Below are 22,448 nucleotides of genomic sequence, written 5' to 3' on the forward strand. Positions count from 1 at the left end.
AACTAGATGGGATGGCGTATCACTGCAGAATGCTGTGGTAGCCATGCTGGTTAAGTGTGCCTTGAATTCTAAATAAATCACAGACAGTGTCACACGCAAAGCACCCTCACACCATCACACCTCCTCCTCCATGCTTCACGGTGGGAACCAAACATGCGGAGATCATCCGTTCACCTACTCTGCGACTCACAAAGACACGGTGGTTGGAACCAAAAATCTCAAAGGACAGATTTCCACCGGTCTAATGTCCATTGCTTGTGTTTCTTGGCCCAAGCAAGTCTCATCTTCTTATTGGTGTCCTTTAGTAGTGGTTTCTTTGCAGCAATTCGACCATGAAGGCCTGATTCACGCAGTTTTGTCTGAACAGTTGATGTTGAGACGTGTCTGTTACTTGAACTCTGTGAAGCATTTATTTGCGCTGCAATTTCTAAGGCTGATAACTCTAATGAACTTATCCTCTGCAGCAGAGGTAGCTCTGGGTCTTCCTTTCCTGTGGCGGTCTTCATGAGAGTCAGTTTCATCATAGTTCTTGATGGTTTTTGCGACTGCACTTGAAGAAACTTTCAAAGTTCTTGAAATGTTCCGCATTGACTGACCTTCATGTCTTAAAGTAATGATGGACTGTAATTTCTCTTTGCTTATTTGAGCTGTTCTTGCCATAATATGGATTTATTAAATAGGGATATCTTTCGTATACCACCACTACCTTGTCACAACACAACTGATTGGCTCAAGCGCAGTAAGAAGGAAATAAATTCCACAAATGAACTTTTAACAAGGGACACCTGTTAATTGAAATGCATTACAGGTGACTACCTCATGAAGCTGGTTGAAGAATCTCAAATATATTTTGATTTGTTTATCACTTTTTTGGTTACTACATGATTCCATATGTGTTATTTCTTCACTATTATTCTACAATGTAGAAAATAGTAAAAAATAAAGCAAAACCCTTGAATGAGTAGGTGTTCTAAAACTTTTGACTGGTACTGTGTATATATTTTTTTTATGTACTCTGGACTCCAACATTGCTCGTCCTAGTATTTCTATAATTTCTATATTTCTTAATTCCATTCCTTTACTTTTTTAGATTTGTGTGTATTGTTGTGTATTGTTAAATACTACTGCACTGTTGGAGCTAGGAACACATTTCGCTATACCCGCAATAACATCTGCTAAACATGTGTATGCGACCAATAAAATTGTAGTTGATCTGATTTGCATACAGAGAATGTTATTGCAAAAGGTCCCACTATCCAGTTTCTTCTGTACACACACACTCAATTGTGAAAAATTTGAATTGGAGGGATGTGTGTGTGAGTTCGTCAGGGGGGAAGAGATGGATAGGGAGCGATGCAATATGTAGTTGATTCAACCCCCCTCCCCATGGATCTTGGGACGGTTGGAAAGTTAAGATTTGTTGCTATTTTTTTATCAGGGTGCCTATCGCCTGGCTCTTCTCTTCCTGCCTGGCTTCAATAGTCCAGGGTCTCGGCTCTAGCCGCCTGGCAACTCAACTCCCCCTGGTTCTCCCCTCATATGCTCTGCTCCGGCTGTACTCTCCGCCCGGGAGCAAATACGACCATGAAGATAGACTGGCACACAGTTGCAGCTGCCTTTTTTCCTAGTTAGGTGAAATTATTGTCAATGTTGTTGGTGGTGGTTGTGTTTATGTCTTCGTGTGTATTGTGTTGTGTGTGTGTGTGTGTGTGTGTCTATGTATTATTGGGAGAGATAGGTATCCAAAATAGCCCTCCCACATACAGACCAAATGACACAAAACCTTCTCTTAAAATGCAATTATATTTTAAACACAAGAAAATAGGCGCACATACTGTACGTTGAGGATGTCTCCTTTTGACAACACACACATTCTGACACAATGCACTTCTGATAATGAGTGAACAATAGGCTCAGACCTATAGGCTCTTATGTATATAACCTCTATGGGATAGTATCACACACACACACTCACTCACTCACTCACTCTTTCACACACTTTCATACACTGCTGCTACTCTGTTTATTATCTATCCTGATTGCCCAGTCACTTTTACCCCTACCTACATGTACATATTACCTTAATTACCTCATACCCCTGCACATTGACTTGGTACCTGTACTCCTTGTATATAGCCTCGTTATTGTTATTTGATTGTGTTACTATTCCCTTTTTAATTTGCACATTTTTGATGACTTTTTAACTCTACATTGTTGGGAAAGGGCTCGTATGTAAGCATTTCACGGTAAAGTCTACACCTGTTGTATTCGGCGCATGTGACAAATTGTAACGGCTGTCATCCTCTTCTTCCTCTGAAGAGGTGTAGCAAGGATCGGACCAATACGCAGCGTGGTAGGTGTCCATGTTTTAATAGGGAAAACTGAACATGAACACAAATACAAATACAAAAACATGAACAAACCGAAACAGTCCCGTGTGGCACAAACACTGACACAGGAAACAATCACCCACAAAATACCCAAAGAACATGGCTGCCTAAATATGGTTCCCAATCAGAGACAACGATAAACACCTGCCTCTAATTGAGAACCAATCTAGGAAACCATAGACTTACATAAACACCTAGAATGAACACAACCCCATAAATCTACAAAAAAAAACTAGACAGTACAAACACCCTAGACGAGACAAAAACACACAAACCACCCTCGTCACACCCTGACCTAACCAAAATAATAAAGAGAACAAAGATAACTAAGGCCAGGGCGTGACACAAATACATTTAATTTGATTTGATCACGGTCTTGATAATAATGACCTTCTTTCACCAGGAGAGTGTTTGATGAGGTGCCAAGTAGGAACCGTTGTGATGTGTGTCTAGGGAGGGAAGGGACATTATTCAACATATCCTAGAGAGGGAGCATATGCTGCACTGGTAATATAAAAGCCTCATTATGATAATACAATGTCATTTCTAATCCACATTTTAAACCTGTTGAACATTACTGTTAGATGTTGCTGTTTTGATGACTGTTAATGTTTCAACAGTTATTGTTATTACAAGTAGATGAACAAGGACAGTCAAAGAAATGAAAACCCTTGAGATGTTACCAGGTCATTGCTAGGTCACACAGCTAGATGTTGCTATGCTCTTGAATATGTTACATACCAGGAACCTGTTGAATTGGAGCCGTGTGAAGTTGATTGACAAATGCAAATCCTCTGATAATGATCTGTATTCTACACCCAAACATAGGTGATCAAATCTTGTGTAATTTCCTTGCCATCACAGGATATTTTGTCATTGTGCCTTGGTGCACACAATGCCAGTTTGATGCCATTGATGTGGGGGAATATATCTCAAGGTATAAGGGGTAGTTGGTATAATGAGTTTCTTAAACAACTTGCTTCCCCACCTGCTGCCCATAAAGTGTCACATAATCTCGACTCTTGTATCTTGCCGAAAATTCTGTGTTAGTGTGTAGTGTAGCTCGATGAAAAAGTAAGAATGCAATTGTGAATGTAATGCTGTATAGTGTGTATCAGTGTCTGTGTTAAGTTCGTAGACAGTTTGACTCTATCAGGGCTAAAAACACCATGTTCCAACATGGAAAACAAGAGGAAGATGTATTTTTGTCCAGCAGAAATATCCTCTTGAGAGGTGGGGTTATCTGACAGATTGGTGTGAAGAGGTTTGTTGATCTCCCCTGGCAAGGGTAGTTTTTCTCTCATGGGGCTATGAAGGATACACCTGCACTGGACCATCCATCACTATGGCGATGCTGGGCAGTGGGTAACTATGGTGCTATCGCTATCTACCATCACACCTGCCCTCTCATGGACCACAGAGCAATATCCAGGCAGGGGGAAGCTGATCCCCCCTCCTCCATGTTATTGACTACTTCCTATTTCCTTCCCTCTTCCCCTTCTCTTTCTGTGGGTTCATTCTTCCCATCGTGTCCCACCCTGTCGTCTCCCCTGGACCATTATCAGGGAGACAGCTCCTGCTCATTAAGGAGTTAATTTTCTCTGTCCTATCTCTGATTTGTATAGTGAACCTAAAGCACTGTGAATTCTTTAAATTTCTTCTGTGTTATCAAAAGGGGAATGGGGGATATTTAATCGTTTAAGTAGTCTTCCTGGGGACTCTTTATTTTTTTCTCTTCCCAGCAATGTAAAGAAATCCTGCTGAAGCCGCCCAGCTCAGTAATTCAGTTTTTAAAGCATGAAAAAAAAAAACAGACTTGATGAAATTCCACTATCAGCTCCGAACCAATATGCAAAATATCTCGCTGGAAATCAAATAGCTATTATGTTTTCATTTCCACGTCGGCGTATTTGCTTAATGAAGAGGAGACAGATCAGACCAGCAGAGAGAGTCTGCAGGAGCCGATAACCGAGAACGGCTCCCAGCTATCCGCACAGAGTGACGCTCCCAGTCACAGTGTTTTTTTCAGAGCGAGAGGGAAGGGGGGAGGGGGGGGGTAGAGGTAGAGAGGGAGGAAGGGAGAGGAAGAAAGAGGGAGAGCAAGACTATAAAAGGGAGATGGCAGGGTGAAAAGGGGATAAATAGGGGATGATGATTATAGAACAGAGAGGGATGTAGTAAAGGGAAAAGAGAGTGAGGGATAGAGAGAAAGTGGGAGAGAGATTTAGTTTAGGGAGGTGTAAAGGAAAATGGGGGAGTGTTTGTCAAAGCTTCTGTACCTCATTGCTCTGTCCGGGGATTTGACTGTTTGATGTTTGACGTCCTGCTGTCACGTCCAAATTCGGGATCAGGCGGGCCCTGTTTGAAGTGCTCCAATGCCCTGTGCATATAAATATCATTGCCACACTTTATCATCATATTATAATCACACTCATTATCATAAATATTGTAATCACTCATTCATATGATTTCACTGATGGTGTTGAGACATTTTATGCATATTTTTCTATTTAGTTGCAGGCTATAACTGTCATATCTGTCTGCATATTTTATGACTGTCTGGCTGTTTTTAGTCTGGTTGTATTTAACAGTTGTGTGACAGACAGTTCTGCTCACAGATATGCTACTGATTTATAAAGTGAGGGAATAAAATGAGGCTCGTCACAACATGAGCTCTCTGAGATACATTGGTATTGAACATGTTAAGGCTCCTAGGGGGGTGGGACATTGATAATTTATTATTGAAAACAGAGTTGTATTTGATTCACAGTTTGTCCACTATGCCACCAAAATGTCTTAACCAAGAGTTTGACATCAGACCAATTCTTACATAAATATATTGTGTTGATATGTCTTGCAATCCAGGTCGGGTCATATTGTATATCAGTACACTTTTTATATATTTTCTATAATGGCTATGTGCCCTAATCATGGATACCAGAATATCAGAGGTACACAAGTTGTTTTGAATTAGGTCATGTGTAATTGTATCTACGACACCACTCGTCCTGCGCGATATTCTAACAGTTTTCAATGTAATGTTATCTTACTGTTGTCTAGGTTACAACTCGGCCCGATTTGAATATTTAATCCTTGATACCTACATGTACCTCTGATTATTGAATATGCCTTAAAGTGCTTTTGTATAGCCATGTTTTGTATTGTATTGGCACACACTATGCCCACTAGCATTTTCTGTGTGCGGGCCTTTCTGTTTTTTTCATATTTACTCTATTAGTCTATTAGTCTAGCACCTACGTTTTTAAGGATGTGCATATGACCACAAACTCTTCTATGACATGAGATTCAGCCACTAAAATGTGGATGACTTATTCTCCGTTCCACAACCCCAACATTCTACATAAAACGTGTGTTTATGGTAAGAAAGGTAGGTAGTGTACCAACCATACTCATTTCCCATTTATGCCCATGTACAAGCATTGTAGAGTGTGTGACTGCCCACTGGGCTGTGGATTCTCTCTAGCCTCTATGTGGGCCTGGGTCTTCACTGATGGCTGGTGAGGGAGCCAGGGAGTGGTATGATCATTCTGAACCCAGTTAGAGTGGTGTGCCAGCCCCCATCCATTGCTCTAACTCTCTACACCTGTCTGTCTGCAGCCAGACCACAGTCAGTCCCTGCCACTCATCTGCTGGCAGGGCAGTGAGAGTCCTCAGGCTTATCGGCTATGTCAGGGACTGTGGTGACATCAGTCACGTGGCACCTCTGGCACCCGTCACTTCACTGCAACCTGGTCTGTCATCTGTCGGTCAGTAGAGTACTTAACCATCATTGCAGGAGATTTGGAGATCTGTAGAGGGATCAATAACGTCACCAGGATTTCAAATGTGTTGAAAAATTGATATGTTTTGCTAGATTTTAGAAAAATTTCTGAGTAATCAATGAAGTCATCATTGCCTCGGATCAAAGACAATTTTTTGTTGTTGTTGCTAGGCATCAAATTAGAGAAATCAATCTGATCGCATGGACTGAATTCTTTGCACAGTATAACAAAAGCTGAATTCTGATAATTGAAATGGCTTTGAACCCTCCAGGGGTTCAAGCTTGGAAGACATTATAGAACAGAAGTTTAAATAATATTTGGTTTGTTATTCCCTTTAATCTGATCAATAAGAGGCCCCTCTTCAGCATGTGACTCAGTCAGGTAGCCCAGTTCCCTCCTCAAGAGTACATACCAAAGGGGCCTCTCTTACTCTAAATATCCTCCTTTAAGGTTTTCTTCTTTCTTACAAATCTCTGATTGTCTGATACAAGTAGCGCTTCTCTTCTAGTTTTACTGTTTTGTAAGATGGTTATTAATGTAAGAGCTGGCGAGGGGTGGCGGCTGTTTAATCAGGCTTGTTGAGCATGCAGGTTTGATGTGTTGTCTCTGTGTTTAATCACCGCTGCTGAGCACACTGGTTTGATGTGGACGGCGAGTTAATAAAGCAGTATCTCCTCTGCCTTCATCAGCTCAACACTTTGTTCTGTGCTGCCTTAGAGTGGCAGATAGAGTTAGAGGCTGCTCCGAGTTCTTTACCCTTCTCTCTCTCTTTTTCACTCATGTCCTTAAGATTACCAACTTCTGTGTCACAGATGCATGCAGGTTAGTATTTGTGTGTGTCTCTGTGAGAAAGAACACATGAATGGCTTGAGACTTATTTCAGAATCTGGCTTATGGCATCAGTGCAGGTCATACTACCTGTCTCTCACATGCAGGTATTCAGTGGTTCAATACTTTTTGGATTGATATTCCAGACACTTGCTCCTCAAATCATACTAAGCTACAACTCTGTATTGTGTGTACATTCCTGGGTTGTTTTTCAGTTAGGTAATGTACCTAATTAGATTGGTTAACAAAGTCATTTATTTTCCCCATTCTTTGATTTGTTCAGTCAAATTCTGATATCCATTTATTTAACGAGTTTTAAAGTTATAATTAGTGGTTATAACTTTGAAAAGTGCAAATAAAGTTGGATGGTACAATGCTTATCAAGTAGCCTGCACTATCCTTTCCTCCAAGTATCCTGAAGAGAGAAAAATATAATATTTCTTAGTAGATAAAAGAGGCAAAAGTTAAAACTTTTTCCACACCATTTGATGTCTGAAAGCAGTGATGCGGCGATTGATTCATTAAACCAGAACAGTAATGAGGAAAGAAATCATAATTCAAACTTACATTTTAAACACGAAATATAATTGGAATTTTATACAGAGAAGTCTCTTTGTACAATTATGATTAAAGGAAAATTAATTGTATGAAAATGTCCTCACAGATACTGAAAATTATATCAACCAAAGCTCGAGCCACATAATTCAAAAAATATTGTGTTCGGGATCGATCTTTTTTCTTTCCTCTCTTTTTTTTGTTAAGGTTCAAATCTAACTGTGTTAATTTGATCTGAAATGACAGTGAACCATTACAGTGAAATTAGCCTAAAGATGTTTCATTTACAAAGACAGAAACACTTTTGTCAGGCAGCAATTGTTTCCAAGCATTATCTCCGCCTCGTTTTAATTGCTTGGAAGTGAAATTAACAGAATTAGAAAAATTGCTTTTTCCTTTTTCTACAAGACTCTTTATTCACGGGTATTGTTGTGTGCTTTGTATAGATTATAGGGCTCTTTGTTCTATGAGTGTAAATATATACGCCCCCGGTCACGGCTTTAGCTTGGAACAATCCCACTTCGCTCATCACAACCTCATGGAAATTAATTTACAAACTATGGGGTAAAATCCCATTTTAATATGCAGCATTAATTTTACAAAAATGTACTTGTTTAAAATGATGCGTTGTGCCCCAATACTTAATTGTAATGCCTTGTGTATGCATTTGTTTTGTTTTTTCTCCCATGGTAATCAGTAGAATGTTAACCATTTACACTGACTTGACAGTTCCTAATCCTCTTTATGGAATAGGTCCGCGGATTAATTTATAATCTGTCTCTCAGTGTTCTCATGGGAATAGGCTGTGAAGTTATGTCTACAGAGAGTTGTGTCATCCAATGTGATTTGAAATACTGGTGGGCTTTAAAAAATATATATATTAGAGGGGTCTCATGTAGAACCTTTTCTGTGTGTGTCTCAAACAGTGAAAGCACTGAGGAGAGAGCTGCACCCATTAGAATATCTTTCTATGTATTCTGCCGACCCATACCAATAGAATGAGACAATGAAGAGCAGCAAAGTGATGAAGGGGACAGGGTCTGAGGTTTTGTGTTTTCATCCTTTCTTTTATTTAGTCTGAATGACAATTAATATAATGCATATGAATTAATTTAAATTATTTTAAAACATAATATTCAAAATCTCTATTATCATGCGTTAATTTAGGCTATCCTCACCGGTCTAAAATAGTCCAGCAGTGTAATCGCGAGTAGTCAGCAGGGATTATAGAAATGCAATATCAGGTGTGATGTGAGTTAATCATTTTATGACAGTATTAAAACCCCTTTAACGTACCAAATTTAAAATATATTATCAGTGTTGTGTTCAGGGAATGGCAACATTTTTTCCACTCATTCAGTCTATTGCGCAGAATTTGATATCCTTAATTTTTCTGGGGCCACACCTAATTCTATGAGACCAATTTTACAAGGGACATGAAATGTAAAATGAAATAACTTCAGAGCTTTCTGTTCAGTAATCTACTGGATAGTGACAGCACAATATTCTATTGTAATTTTATTCAATTCAAATTGTTAAATCTATCGTCATGAATTTGGGGCTCCAGAGTGGCACAGCGGTCTAAGACACTGCATCTCAGTGCTAGAGGTGTCACTACAGTCCCTGGTAGTATCATATCCGGCCGTGATTGGGAGTCCCATAGGGCGGCGCACAATTGGCCCAGCATTGGCTGGGGTAGGCCATCATTGTAAATAAGAATTTGTTCTTAACTGACTAGCCTAGTTAAATAAAGGTTACTTTTTTTTTTTTTTTTATGAATTAGTGTATGGATTTCTTCACCTGATGTTATTAAGCTGTGGGTTAGTGGTTGATGCCTTCACATAAATGAGTAAACATTTTCAATTCAATTAAATGCTCCCTCTTGTTTCTTCTGGAAGGTTCTATTGGGGACCTGGAAGGTGACGAGGACAACACACCTGATGACGTCAGCCTATCGGGCGATGACGGTGGAGCCTCGGACCCAGAGGACTCAGCTGAATGTGACAGCTCCAGTCCACCACCATATACCCACCTGTACATTGAAGGTGAGCTCTCCCACCTCTGTTCACCCACCTGTACATTGAAGGTGAGCTCTCCCACCTCTGTTCACCCCCCTGTACATTGAAGGTGAGCTCTCCCACCTCTGTTCACCCACCTGTACTTTGAAGGTGAGCTCTCCCACCTCTGTTCACCCACCTGTACATTGAAGGTGAGCTCTCCCACCTCTGTTCACCCCCCTGTACATTGAAGGTGAGCTCTCCCACCTCTGTTCACCCCCCTGTACATTGAAGGTGAGCTCTCCCACCTCTGTTCACCCCCCTGTACATTGAAGGTGAGCTCTCCCACCTCTGTTCACCCCCCTGTACATTGAAGGTGAGCTCTCCCACCTCTGTTCACCCCCCTGTACATTGAAGGTGAGCTCTCCCACCTCTGTTCACCCCCCTGTACATTGAAGGTGAGCTCTCCCACCTCTGTTCACCCCCCTGTACATTGAAGGTGAGCTCTCCCACCTCTGTTCACCCCCCTGTACAATGAATATGCGCGCTCTCAGCCTGGCGTAGCACTGAGAAACATACAGTTGTTCTCTTATAACCATTTAATTGAATTGAAAATCTTTACTCATTTATGTGAAGGCATCAACCACTAACCCACAGCACAATAACATCAGGTGAAGGAATCCATACCCTAATTCATTTAAAAATGTTACATTTATTACCTTTATTTAACTAGGCTAGTCAGTTAAGAATACATTCTTATTTACAATGATGGCCTAACCATGCAACAAAACTCAGGGAGTGCCTGGTGTCGTCTTAGCTCATATCTCTGAGCTGGTAAACTGAGATGCTGTGAACGTCATGGCTCTGTGCCAGTGTTCCCAAACATATGCCCCTCAAAATCTAGTGCCAGTGCCAGCTCCCTGGTTCCTCTCAATTAAATACCGCTTTCCATCCTCCTCCAGGGCATCAACGCTTTTTGGAAAGTGCCCTGTTTCATTCTGTGGAGCTTTTTGTGGTGAGCTCGTCATGTCAGTTGGTTAATACAACAGTTAGACTTCTGTTATGGCACCATGATCTTGGAGATTGATAGCATCGTCTCAGTCTCGTTGTCAGTCATTTTGTACTAGTAATTCATTTTATATTTGTCTTTCTTCACTACTGTAGGTAAGACTGAGGCCTAACTGTTATGTCGACTCAAGGATTATTTCATATTTGGATTGATGATTTCAATGATTCACCCTATTTATAATTTCTTGATTAGTTGTACGTTAAAATATACATTCTGTGGTTCCTGGGTTATAAGTTATAAACTCTCTCAAATCAACTGCCAGTCCTATGTAACCACTAGACTCATAAATTCATCATATCCCAATATCTCACTACTTGTTAATTGTTAACCAAAACTGTACAGAATAGGTACACACCATAAATTAATGTTAAAAATATAATTTCACATGTCCATATGTCGAAAGCATCGACCAAGGTTTCCTTTTGATCAGATCTTGGCATCACTGCTTGGCCCCACATCTTTTCCTCAGATTTTCCACTTATCCTGTGATAGTGGAGTTTGGAGAAATATTATTTTGAGTTATTCAAGATTTCTGTATTTCTTATTTTAATCCCAAAAATTCCTGCTTGTGAAATTTGGGTCTGGAGTGATAAGCATCTGTTCGTTGGCTTGGTTTGATAAACCCAGGTACATTCTGTCAGGTGTTAATCAAGACTACATTAGAGATTACCCATTGTGTCTGTGTGTGTCTGTGTGTGTCTGTGTGTGTGTGTCTGTGTGTGTCTGTGTGTGTGTGTGTGTGTGTGTGTGTGGCCTTCAGCTTGTATACTGCAGATGAGGATGAGAGAATTAAATGTGATTGTGTGTGTGGGCTAAGAATAAAATGTTGATTACATTTCAGAGACAAATAGTGTGTAATTTTGTGTGTTTCTGTTTTTCTCTCGTCTTTGTCTTCTTCCCCGCAACTGAATGGAGAAAAGCGACACGTCACCTTGTTGATTTAACTCTCTCTCCCTGGGGTTCCTCAGTTGCCCAGTGCTGCCATTATCATCTCTCTGTAAATCAACCGTGTTTGACGAACCTGCTCTTTCAACCTGGGATCAATACCAGGTCTTTATCAGGCCAGCACTGGCTAATAAAGGCAAGGTCCCTTATCCACCATCTGGGAGAGAGAAACAGAGGCGATAACCGCCTGATAACTTTGAGAGAAAAACACATTCTACCAGTAACAGGACCCGTTCTGTGTTCATCTTCTAGCCAGAAAACAAATATATTAATTCACACAGTAAAATGAATACACACACACACACACACACACACACACACACACACACACACACACACACACACACACACACACACACACACACACACACACACACACACACACCACTCATCTTCTCAATCCATTTGCTCAATCCATCTCTCTCTGTCATGGTGTGACTTTGCTTCCTTTCAATGTTCCTTTAATCTCTGCGTCTGATGTGGTCAATGGTCTACAGGTGAATGCAGAAACTAACTGAAACAAGAACCCTTGTCTGAGACCTTATTAGGCTAATCAAAATATGGTAGTCAAAAACTGGTGAGTGAGAGAGGCCAACACTACTGGTCCAAATATCTCTCTCTTTTCTTAGGGCCTTTGCGCTCAAGTAGCATCCTTGTTTTTGTCTCTAAGGGAACCGGTGGAGTTCAGAGCGGACAACAACGCAGTAGGGAGGGAGATGCAGAATGAATAAGAAGTTGGGGAGGACAAAGAGGAGTGTGTGTAGAAGTTCAGGTTGTTGGGTGACTTTGCCCTGCAGGTGTGACGGGAAGTTCTGCTTATCAGATTGATGGAGGCTGTCTCGGTTGGGTGGGGGTGGAGGAGAGGAAGAGGGGTGGGGGGCAGAGAAGGGAGGGGGATAGTGGTAGAGAGTGAGGGAGAGAGGGGGCGGCAGAAAAGTCTCTGTTGACTCCTCCTCGGCTCAGATGATATGGGAGATAATATTGATAATATTAAACGCAATAACTGTGGTTCCAGCTCCACTCCCCCAGCTGAGCGCTGCAGGATAAAATCAATGTGCCATTCAATGTGATTTATAGCTGAAAATAACAGGACTGTTTAGGCAGGGAGGGAGGATTGGTAGTGTAGAGGAGGGGGTCTGATGTGCTGGGAAAGGCTGAGTGTGTGTGTGTATATGGGGTGGAATGGAGAGGTGGACGTGGTGGGTGTTGATGGTGGTGGGGGCGATGGTTGATTTATTTGACGATGCAGATCTAATCTCCAACTGTTACATTAATAACAGCACCTCGGCGTCACGTGGGCTGACGTTTATGGCTGGTATCGATCGAGAGCTATCGCTGTTTATCTGAGCGGGAATGCAATGGTAAACATGCCCTTTGTGCACACGACTGAGGTGTTATCGGGGTGGGGTGATGTGGAGGGGGCAGGGGCAGGGGTAGGGGCGGGAGGGAGAGTCCCTCTGATTAAGCTATTGGCTAATAATCAACCCATTCGGCCAGGTAGGAACACTCTGGAAGTAAAGTGTATGATACCAAAGTCAAAGAGGAGGTTGAGTTCTCCCCATACAGTGATCACTTCGATCAGAGGGAGCGATTCAGTAGTCACCTTCATCAAAGACAGACAGGGATATTGATGGCAGTGATTAGAGTGTATATTGTGTCTGTCTGTGTCTTTGTTGAAGGTGATTTGCCTTTATGAGACAGAGAGAAACAGAGAAAGAGAGGGAGAGATCACTAGACATGGTCTCTAATGAGGTTTTCTCTCTGTGGTCCATCTCCATACTGAGGTGTTGTGTTACACAGCTATGGAGGCTTTATTCTGAGGGCTTTGATCAACAGACAGGAACCGCCTCTGACGAGGAAAGTCTGTATGGGGTAGATGCAATGTACACACGCACACACTCACTTGTGATGAAGTTACATTCTATATACACACACACACACACACGCACGCACGCACGCACGCACGCACGCACGCACGCACGCACGCACGCACGCATGCACGCGCACACATAGATGAAATAAATGAAGAGGAAAATGTATAAATACTGTAGCCTCTGGATGGCCATCTAGCCTCTTATGAATTGTCTTTATTTTTATAATGTCTCTAGTATGATATTATACACCAACCCTGTTGTTTGTGTGGATGTCTCATTATTCTTATGACCTCTTCTTTAAACAGAGCCAAGGACACATGACTGCCTTGGTGCACCTGATGATGAGGATGAGGAACAGAAAGGTCCAACTCACACTGAGGAAGAGGGGGAGGAGATGGAAGAGGAGGAAGACAGGCTACATTGGAGAGGTCCTGGTGAGTCAGTTTGTCTGTCTGTCCAACTGGTCTGAGACTGTGAATCCATGTCTAGTTTTGCTCACTATTTTGTCTTGTTCGTTGTTTAGAGCATGTGTTATGTGTTTTTGTGTCATAATATAGTCTTAACTAAGGGTTAGGGGTGTAACGGTTCACCAACCCATGGTTCGGTACATATGGCTGTTTTGGGGTTACGGTTGGGTTGGGTTTCTATACAGCGGGAAAATGAAATGCCAACAGTTAATTTACATTTATAGGAAAAAATATTGGTAGTCCTGATTCCATATATGATCATGAGTCATAATGCCTGATGAGAGCACAACCAAAAACACTTTGTATTTTCTTAAATGAAAACACACGATTACTCATCAACAACAACAATAAAATAAAGTGCAATATGCGTGTGAAATCAATAAGTAAACATGGCTCAGACATTGTATATTCCTATGCTATGTTTTCTTACAAAGAGAAAAATATGAGCACTTGTGACTCATAAAGGGGGTGTGTCTGTAGCATGGTACTTGTCATTTCCCATTCCAGGGTAATGTGATGGGCTGTCACTGTGAAGTAGCATCCATCTGTAGTAAGCACAACACAGGGTGCATTAGCCAATTCTTGGAAAACTTCAGCTTTGCTTATATAGAGCGGGTACTAGCTGTTTTCTGAAATGGGTGTAAGGGGTAAGTTTCTAATGTGGGTCGAGCACTTTCATGATGTGCTGAAACTCCCTATTCTTCTCAACCACCGAGAATGGGTGCATATCCATGGCTATGAACATACCTATTGGTCTAGTAATTTATTTGGCCCAGTCAGCTGTGAAGGGCTGCTTGAATGCAGAGGGGAGACGAAGTTGTGTTGTTTCTTTGAGTTTCTGTCTTGCTCCGCGGGTAGGAATACTGGGGTGATGTTGGCGTAACTGTGTCAGCATGTTTGAGGTTTTGGCAGCTGTATAGGCTATTCTCGTTGAGCAGTGGCGACATACTCTCTATGTCCATCCCCGTTGTAATCTACTGGGAAGACAAAATGTTCCCAAACTGAAGATTTAAACGATGATGGAGAATCTTCCTCCAGGTTTATCGACCCCACCACTCTCCATCGTACAGAGCTAGTTCCCGGCTGCGCCTTACAAAAGGACAGTTTGAAATGCGGCAATTAAGATGAGAATTTTGATTACAACGTGCGCATAGGCTCTAGTTGTTTTAATGGAAGAGCCTGAAAAAAATGTCTGCTCAGATTTACTCAAGAGGCATACAACGCAGCGTAGGCATAGCCTATATGCCTAGTGCTTTTTTTTATTTTTTATTTTTGATGTATTCATTCGGGTTCATAGTGCAGACAAAACACGAGGTCCCCTTACCGAACGGTTCAGTAGGAATGCGTGTACCGTTACACCCCCAACACTTCACTGTTTTGTAAAGTAAGTGTGAGTGTGTTTAAGCTGCTGTGTTATTGTGTAGATGGTGTGTTGTGTCCAGGCTGTAGTTTGGGAGAAGCAGCCATTAACGTGACAATAGGAATTTATTCAACTTGTAACAAAAACATGTCTTAGAGCACAAACATGGACCAGAGAAGATAACAAGCAATTGCCAGAATTTTATTTTTTTCCTCTCTTATCATAGCTGTTTTGTTATTTATTTTTCTTCTCTTGTGTTGTCTACAATGGGTTCAATAATGTAAGGATCCACAGGATCTATCTTTCATATTTATTTTTCAAGCTGTGCATGTGTGCTTGTGTGTGCTTGTGTGTGCCCATCAGTGTGCGTGTGTCCGTGTTTTAATTCTTCTAGTTGAGGATGTTTTCATTATCGTCATGTCCCAGCCTGTCCCTTTAACAGTAATTGAAGCGATATTAATTGCTGTGTGGTTGCTGGTTGATGGCAGCACAGTGATGTTAGTGTGATAGGCTTTTTCCTCACAAACTAACTGCCGGGAGAGCGAGAGAGGGGGAGCGAGTGAGAGATAGCCCTTCTATCAGTACTGAAGCAGGCGCTGTCTTTATCAGGAGCACGATTGGCAAAAGGGAAACTTTGACCGGTCTGAATTTTTCTCTTATCGTTAAGAACCCCCCCCCCCCCAACCTCTCTTCCATCCACCCCCACCACTGGTCTCTCCATCACCACTAACAACCCCCCCCAACACAGACATGCGCTCATTCCCTCTTGTTTTTTTCTCTCCCTCTCTTTTTTTCTGAATGTTAGGAGTGGAGTCATAGTGAACGTGGTCTTGTTCATACATTCGTTTAGGCTCTATCAGCTATTTCCCACAAGCCTCTGGGAGAGGAACATGTTCTTGTATGGAAAAGGCTTTTATCTCCGTCTAAGTCTTAGCATTTCGCTCATTTCTTACTGTCACTTTCTTACTGTCACATATCTGTTTTTGTCCCCTGGCTGTCCATCTTTCTGTCTGTCTGGTTACAGGGATTTCAGGTGGTTTAGACTAGAGAGCAGGGTCTGGTCAGGTCCTCACCACAGACATCCCAAGCTTCATCACACCCATCTCCCTCTCCTTCTTACTCGCTCTTTCTTCCTCCCTCTCTGCATCTCTCTCTCTCTCTCTTGCTCCCCCAAGCTGTCCAACTTAACTATTTTCCTCCTCACAAATGCAGACTGTCATGCTCATGTCTGCCAGAAATTGGTGCTTGCCCTCAATTTATCTGCTTTCTAGATGTTTATGTCATGGCAGCCACGCCTCATGTGAGAAATGTTATATATTCTGTCTTCAGACCCTCTCCTCTCTCTCTCTCTCTGTCATAATGAGTCAGTGATGAACACAATCATTCATACATTTACAGTGTAGAAATATTTTCCATGTAATTTCCAATCCTGGCCAAAATTAGAATGTGAATTAGAATTAGAGTGTGAATTAGAATGTATCTGTTTACACATTATTATTTCAGCAATTCTTTATAGAAATTGTATTTCTATTTTCCTAAACCTATTTAGCTACCTTATATTATATTGCATTGTGTCTGTGTCATTTCTACTGCCCAGACACTACATTTCAGACTAACAGAAGAAAGATTCATTGTATTGGCTGAAAATACTACACACCAGAAAATGAAAAGATTGTAGTTCTTCTCATGCCTATGTTTGTCGGCCACATTCGTTTCCTGTTATTCGAAAGAATTAGACAATTCCCACCAGAATTCAATCAGTATCCAACTTTTTTTCTGGAGCCAGTATATGTTTGGGGACATTGCCCTGTGTAGGGTGCCGTCTTTCGGATGGGACTTTAAACGGGTTTCCTGACTCTCTGTGGTCATTAAAGATCCCATGGCACTTATCTTAAGAGTAGGGGTGTTAACCCCGGTGTCCTGGCTAAATTCCCAGCCTGGCCCCATTCCATCATGGCCACCTAATATTCCCCAGCTTCCAATTGGCTCATTCATCCCCTCACCTCTCCCCTGTAACTATTCCCCAGGTCATTGCTGTAAATGAGAATGTGTTCTCATTCAGCTTACCTGGTAAAATATAGTGCGATTAGTGTGTTATTTATCCTGGTATGACCATACGATAAGTGGTTATCGTATGGTTGTAATCTACACTTTCACCCAACTGATTGATATGAGTATAGACAATAGTTATCAAGAAGTGTTTTGAATTTCTTATTTCTGTTCACTGTCATCTGTCAAAACATTGCCTTTGTGGCATTTATTTATAGTGAAAATCATGAAAATCAAAAATATGCTTTGATTATAAGCAATATAAAAAAAATAAAAAGGTGCTTTCTAGAACCTTGGGGTTCTTCGGCTGTCCTCATAGGAGAACCATTTGAAGAACTTGGTTGCAGTTAGAACCATTTTGGGTTCCAAAGGGTTCTACATGGAACCCAAAAGGGTTCTACCTGGAACCAAAAAGGGTTCTTTCTGGAAGCAAAAAGGGTTATTCTATGAGGACAGAACCCTTTTGGAACTGTTTTTGGAACTGAGTGTAGCTCAAATATCTCTTTAATGAATGATATTCTTGCTATATTTTGCAGACCATTGTCTTTATTCTGAAAGGAATCGTGAAGATGAGGTGTGCATGTGTGTGTGTGTGTGTGTGTGTGTGTGTGTGTGTGTGTGTGTGTGTGTGTGTGTGGTGGTATTTCTGTGTAATGGAGTTGGTGTGTGCAATATAGGGAGTTTGATGAGGGTGTGGTGGTGCAGAATAAAAGACAGTGGCTGGGACCCAGTGTCAGGCAGGGATAGTATGATACGGTAAAGCTGCTTTTTCATCTAGAATATGTCCTGCTGCATGATATGCTAAATAAATTATGACGATAAAAATATATATATTTTCAATGACCTTGCTGGCTGGAGGGTTTGATATTTTCCTCTCTGCTTCAAATTCTTGATATGCAAATCGCCGTCACAGTAATCCCTCGTGGCTCCCGGACCATCACTCCTGTCTATCCTCCACATACAGAACAGAACAGACCGAGTGTCACTGAGCTGTAGAATCAGACCCGGAGAACCCAGCAGACTGGCAAAAGCATTCCTGCCTTGCTAGCATTTTACACTATCCTTATCCTCCAGAGTTATTCAAATGACCACCAATAAAACATTATGATTATTAATAATTATCAGACGGAGTGGATTTTTTTTGGTATCATTTTTTATTATAAGGGTCCATGGAGAGGCATAGAATATGCATATCATCAATGGCATAAAAAGGATGATAATTTATTTGGGGGAGCAGGTGGCGGAGGTGGGGCTCTGATAGGAAGGTGTGTATAGCAGGTTAGGTTCTCTCTGTCAGCAGAGAGGGGCTGAATCTGCATGTCCCTCTATAGGAGATCTCTGCAGAGGGAATTAGACAGATAGAAGAGGGATGAGGGATGAGCTGAACTGACGTGGAAAAGGCAGAGGTTGAACTCAGATGGCTCCTGAGAGGTATACCAAAACCAACATATTAAATACAGTTGACTCATTTTAATCGTTACTTCATAAAAAATCAAAAAATTATGACAATTATTATTATGAAGTCTGTTTTTTAATCTGGATATGTTGTATAGTTGTATGTGAATCATATTCATGTACCAAACAGGAAGGTTTGTTATATTTTGCAGTTTTGGAGGTAAGAGTTTTGGAGACAATATTCTCCTGTGACAGAGAGCTTTTTCCATCACCATTCAGAATATTAAAGTCAGTAACGTTATTTGGAAAATTTGCATTGCGTGACTTTTTTTTTCTGTGGAAAGATATTCATCAAAGTGGATCTTATTCAAATGAGTCTTGTGTAACAGGTTGCGGTAAATAACAGTTTTACTGTTGAGTTTTGTTGTTTCAGCTTATTAAACAACATTTGCATATTGTTAAAAAAACTAATAGCACTTAACCTTATGGTCTGCTTCATGGACATCAACAAAAATACCAATCACAATATCGATTATTTTTTTAGGACTATAATACTTTGTGTCTTTGATCTAGAGGCTGATTCTCAGAACAAGAACACGTGTTTGTTTTGGGACCAATCAAAGTGATTATTTCATGGAAGAAGAGTACTGATTGTGGTGCTACAGTTTGAATTTCTACACATTTTTGCAAAGGTGTGGGTGTATATGGAGAGTTTATTTCCAAAACTGTATATTCACAAATTTTTCACATTTGTGTTTTTTATCAGAAATGACTGTTTATGGGTACCTTCGTGTGTGTGTGAAATATTACTGTTCTCAGATTGTTACTTCTTATACAATGGGTGGGTCTAATCCTGGACAATTAAAACTGCGTTTCAGCCGGTGTCTTTTCCACAAGTTACCACCAGCAAAAGCTATGACGTTGAAATGCCTATTTACTCTGTTCCATCTCACTGCGCAATCCACTGTCTCATCAGCCCAGCCAGACAATTTATAAACTAGATTTCCACCATAAAAAGCATCTAGACATTATCTCCCATTTCTTTTAAACTAGTAATTGTTTTTCAATAGCGGAGAATTTTATAAACGTTGCTGTCTTTCGCTCTGACATTTGCAACATTGTTTCATTATTGAAATTCAATCTCCAGCTGTCCCATAGTAATGAACGTGTGGGGTCAGCAGTCGGGATGAGACAGACAGGCAGGCAGCTTTTTTCAGCCAGTCAAAATCATAAATCAGCATCATTTTTAAGGATATGTACAAAGAAATGTCAATAAAAAACAGTTCAAATTAAACGAAAGGCAGCTAGTTTGCAGTCTTTCCAGCTTCAGTTTGAAGTGATTGTGGTATCTGTGTTGTTGGCTAGCTCCTTTGAACAACAGTGTCCTGATTAGAGAGCACATATGCCAGGCGAAATCGTGCATCATTAACTCATTGTTATGGATGTATCCAAATAAATGTCACTAGAAAACCGCTTAAACAAATGCAAAAGCAGCTACTTGCTGTTATTCTGGCTGCACTGTTTGACGTGACTGTAAGTTAGCCATAGTTGGCTAGCTAGCAAGCAAAGGATAAGAACATTGCCAGCCAGTACTGCAATGGAATATTTAAAACGAAAGAATAGATACAAAATGTTTTTTTTAATGAAAATATGTCAATCATTATTGTAATATGTTGGTAACCCGTTGTATAAAAGTGATAATGCCCTCGAAGCTGGTGTTTGGAGGATATATTTGCACAGTTTGCTGGCCTCGACTTCGTCTCAGGCCTATCAACACCCATGCCAATATATCCTCCAAACACCGGCTTCTCGGGCATTCTGACTTAAATAGATTTTAGATGTGTATGAAATATATATATATATTTTTGCAAAACTTTATATATCCATTGTTTAGCTGGAATGGAATGTTCGTATCCTGTACATTTTAACTCGGTGTGTGGCTGTGATATTCACTTTTTGAAGAAAGAAAATAGGCTTTTTTATTTTCCCTCTGATCTGGTTGGCAGCGACAGTGGTTGTGTACAGACAGCCTGTTATCTGAGGGGGAGCAGAGGTGCCCAGCATTAGACGGTTAACTCCCGTCTCTACTGCTTGTCTGTACTGGATCTCCAGGGGTAGGGCTTTGGACTAGGCTTGAGGGGCTGGGGTGAGGGAGTGTGTTTCACCCTATGGGGTAAGGTCAGGAATGTAGATATGAGGAGAATATTGATCTCTTGATATGTTCTCAAGCATCCACAGTAGAATGATGTACAGAAAGCTAATCACTCCTTGTATTTTGGTTATTGTTTCTTGTAACATTTCTATTATAGTAGATGATTTTCTCATTCATTATCACTGGCTCACATTCTCATAGGATTGTGTCCCCTTTCTCTATGCCAATTGGACCTGTTGATGCTGTAGAAGTGTACAGTAACTGTTTTGGTTGCTGGGCCTCCTGTAGGCCTGTGTACATATTATAGAGGTTCCACACCTGCTCTGTCTCTACTGTAACCTTGGTTGGTGCGGTGGACTGTGGGACTGCTGTGGTTGAAAAGAAACTGCAACGGCAACCCAATGTGTGTCACAAACCATTCTAGGCTGCTTGTGTTTGTGTGAGGCTGACTGTCACTGCCATCAAAGGCAAATGAGCTCCCTCTTTAATCTGTTCCTGTGAATAAATATGGTAGCCATTACATGTCTCACCGTGGTATAATGAGCTCACTATTTAATGATGGACCTGCTTTAGTTTATTTATCTATAATGAAGGAGCTAGCTAATCCTCAACTCCCCCCTCTATCTATGTTCCCTCTTCTCTCTCTCCCCCCTCTCTCTCTCTCTCTCTGCCTTGTCTCTGTGTCACTCTGTTCCCCTCGTGATGATTGATAGGCGAGGGGTATAATCTAAAGGAACATTTCTCACTGCTGTCCCGGCCCTATCAGCCCAGCTGCTCCCATCGCCGATGTGTTAGCGCCTGCTGCCCGAGACAGTGCCATGGTGATTACGACCCTATCAGACGCCTGGCTTCTCTGCAGTGCTAGCCCACATCCTGTCCTTCGTACCACGCGTTTCAGTTTGTTCTTTCCCCCTCCTGTCCTCTATCTCTCCCCTGCCAGACTCACACCAGCTTCCCACTCCAGCTCACTGCTCCATTATGTAGTGTAGGTTTTTAGATCTGATGAATGTGGTGACCCTGTCACATGTACTGTGGTGAGCTTGGAGAGGGTGACTGACTGGCCATCTTGGATTGTGGTGTAGCTAGTAAGAGAGTTATTTCTCATCTCAGTATGTTCTGATATGGATTGTTGGCTTGGTGTGCCCAAATGGAAGTATCTCTGGAATGACTGAATGTCCATACAGAACCTCCTCCACCGTGAGTCGATGAATTAGCACCAGGAAATGGGCATTTCTGACACTTTTTTCATATTCTCCTCTCACAAAAGCACAATTTCCTCATACAGTAGGTTTCTCTCACATGGCTGTTAATACTGTAGGAGCAAAGTAGCCATTTTAGGAAGTGGAACAAGAGCGGACTCAATTGTCTCTCCTCCGTTACTGGTACTTCCTTTTGCTTACCCATGATTACTGTATATTACAGGAAGCCACTATTATGTTTAAACATTGTTGGCTCTTTTTAGACAGACACAAACCTGCACTATTATCATATAGCACCTTAGGCCTTCTAACTTTAGCTAGTGAATCTGAACATGGCCCTGACTGTAAAGCTTCATTCTCTAATATCAACTTTTCAGGTTTCTTTC

The 22,448-nt window shown here is 41.3% G+C and overlaps 1 protein-coding gene across 3 annotated transcripts in view; it reads left to right on the forward strand.

Moving 5' to 3' along the window:
* Positions 1 to 22,448, forward strand: part of zfpm1 (zinc finger protein, FOG family member 1) — a 101,220-nt gene that overhangs the window by 37,448 nt on the left and 41,324 nt on the right. For 2 of the 3 annotated variants that reach the window (XM_071343161.1, XM_071343162.1), the window contains exons 2-3: positions 9,454 to 9,600; positions 13,746 to 13,874. In XM_071343161.1, the coding sequence (XP_071199262.1) occupies positions 9,454 to 9,600; positions 13,746 to 13,874 (276 nt within the window). Of the gene's footprint in view, positions 1 to 9,453; positions 9,601 to 9,729; positions 9,765 to 13,745; positions 13,875 to 22,448 lie in introns of those variants that run through there. The other variant, XM_071343163.1, reaches the window with a different exon arrangement.

This window comes from Salvelinus alpinus, chromosome 15 (genome assembly GCF_045679555.1).
Source record: "Salvelinus alpinus chromosome 15, SLU_Salpinus.1, whole genome shotgun sequence".
NCBI lineage: Eukaryota > Metazoa > Chordata > Actinopteri > Salmoniformes > Salmonidae > Salvelinus > Salvelinus alpinus.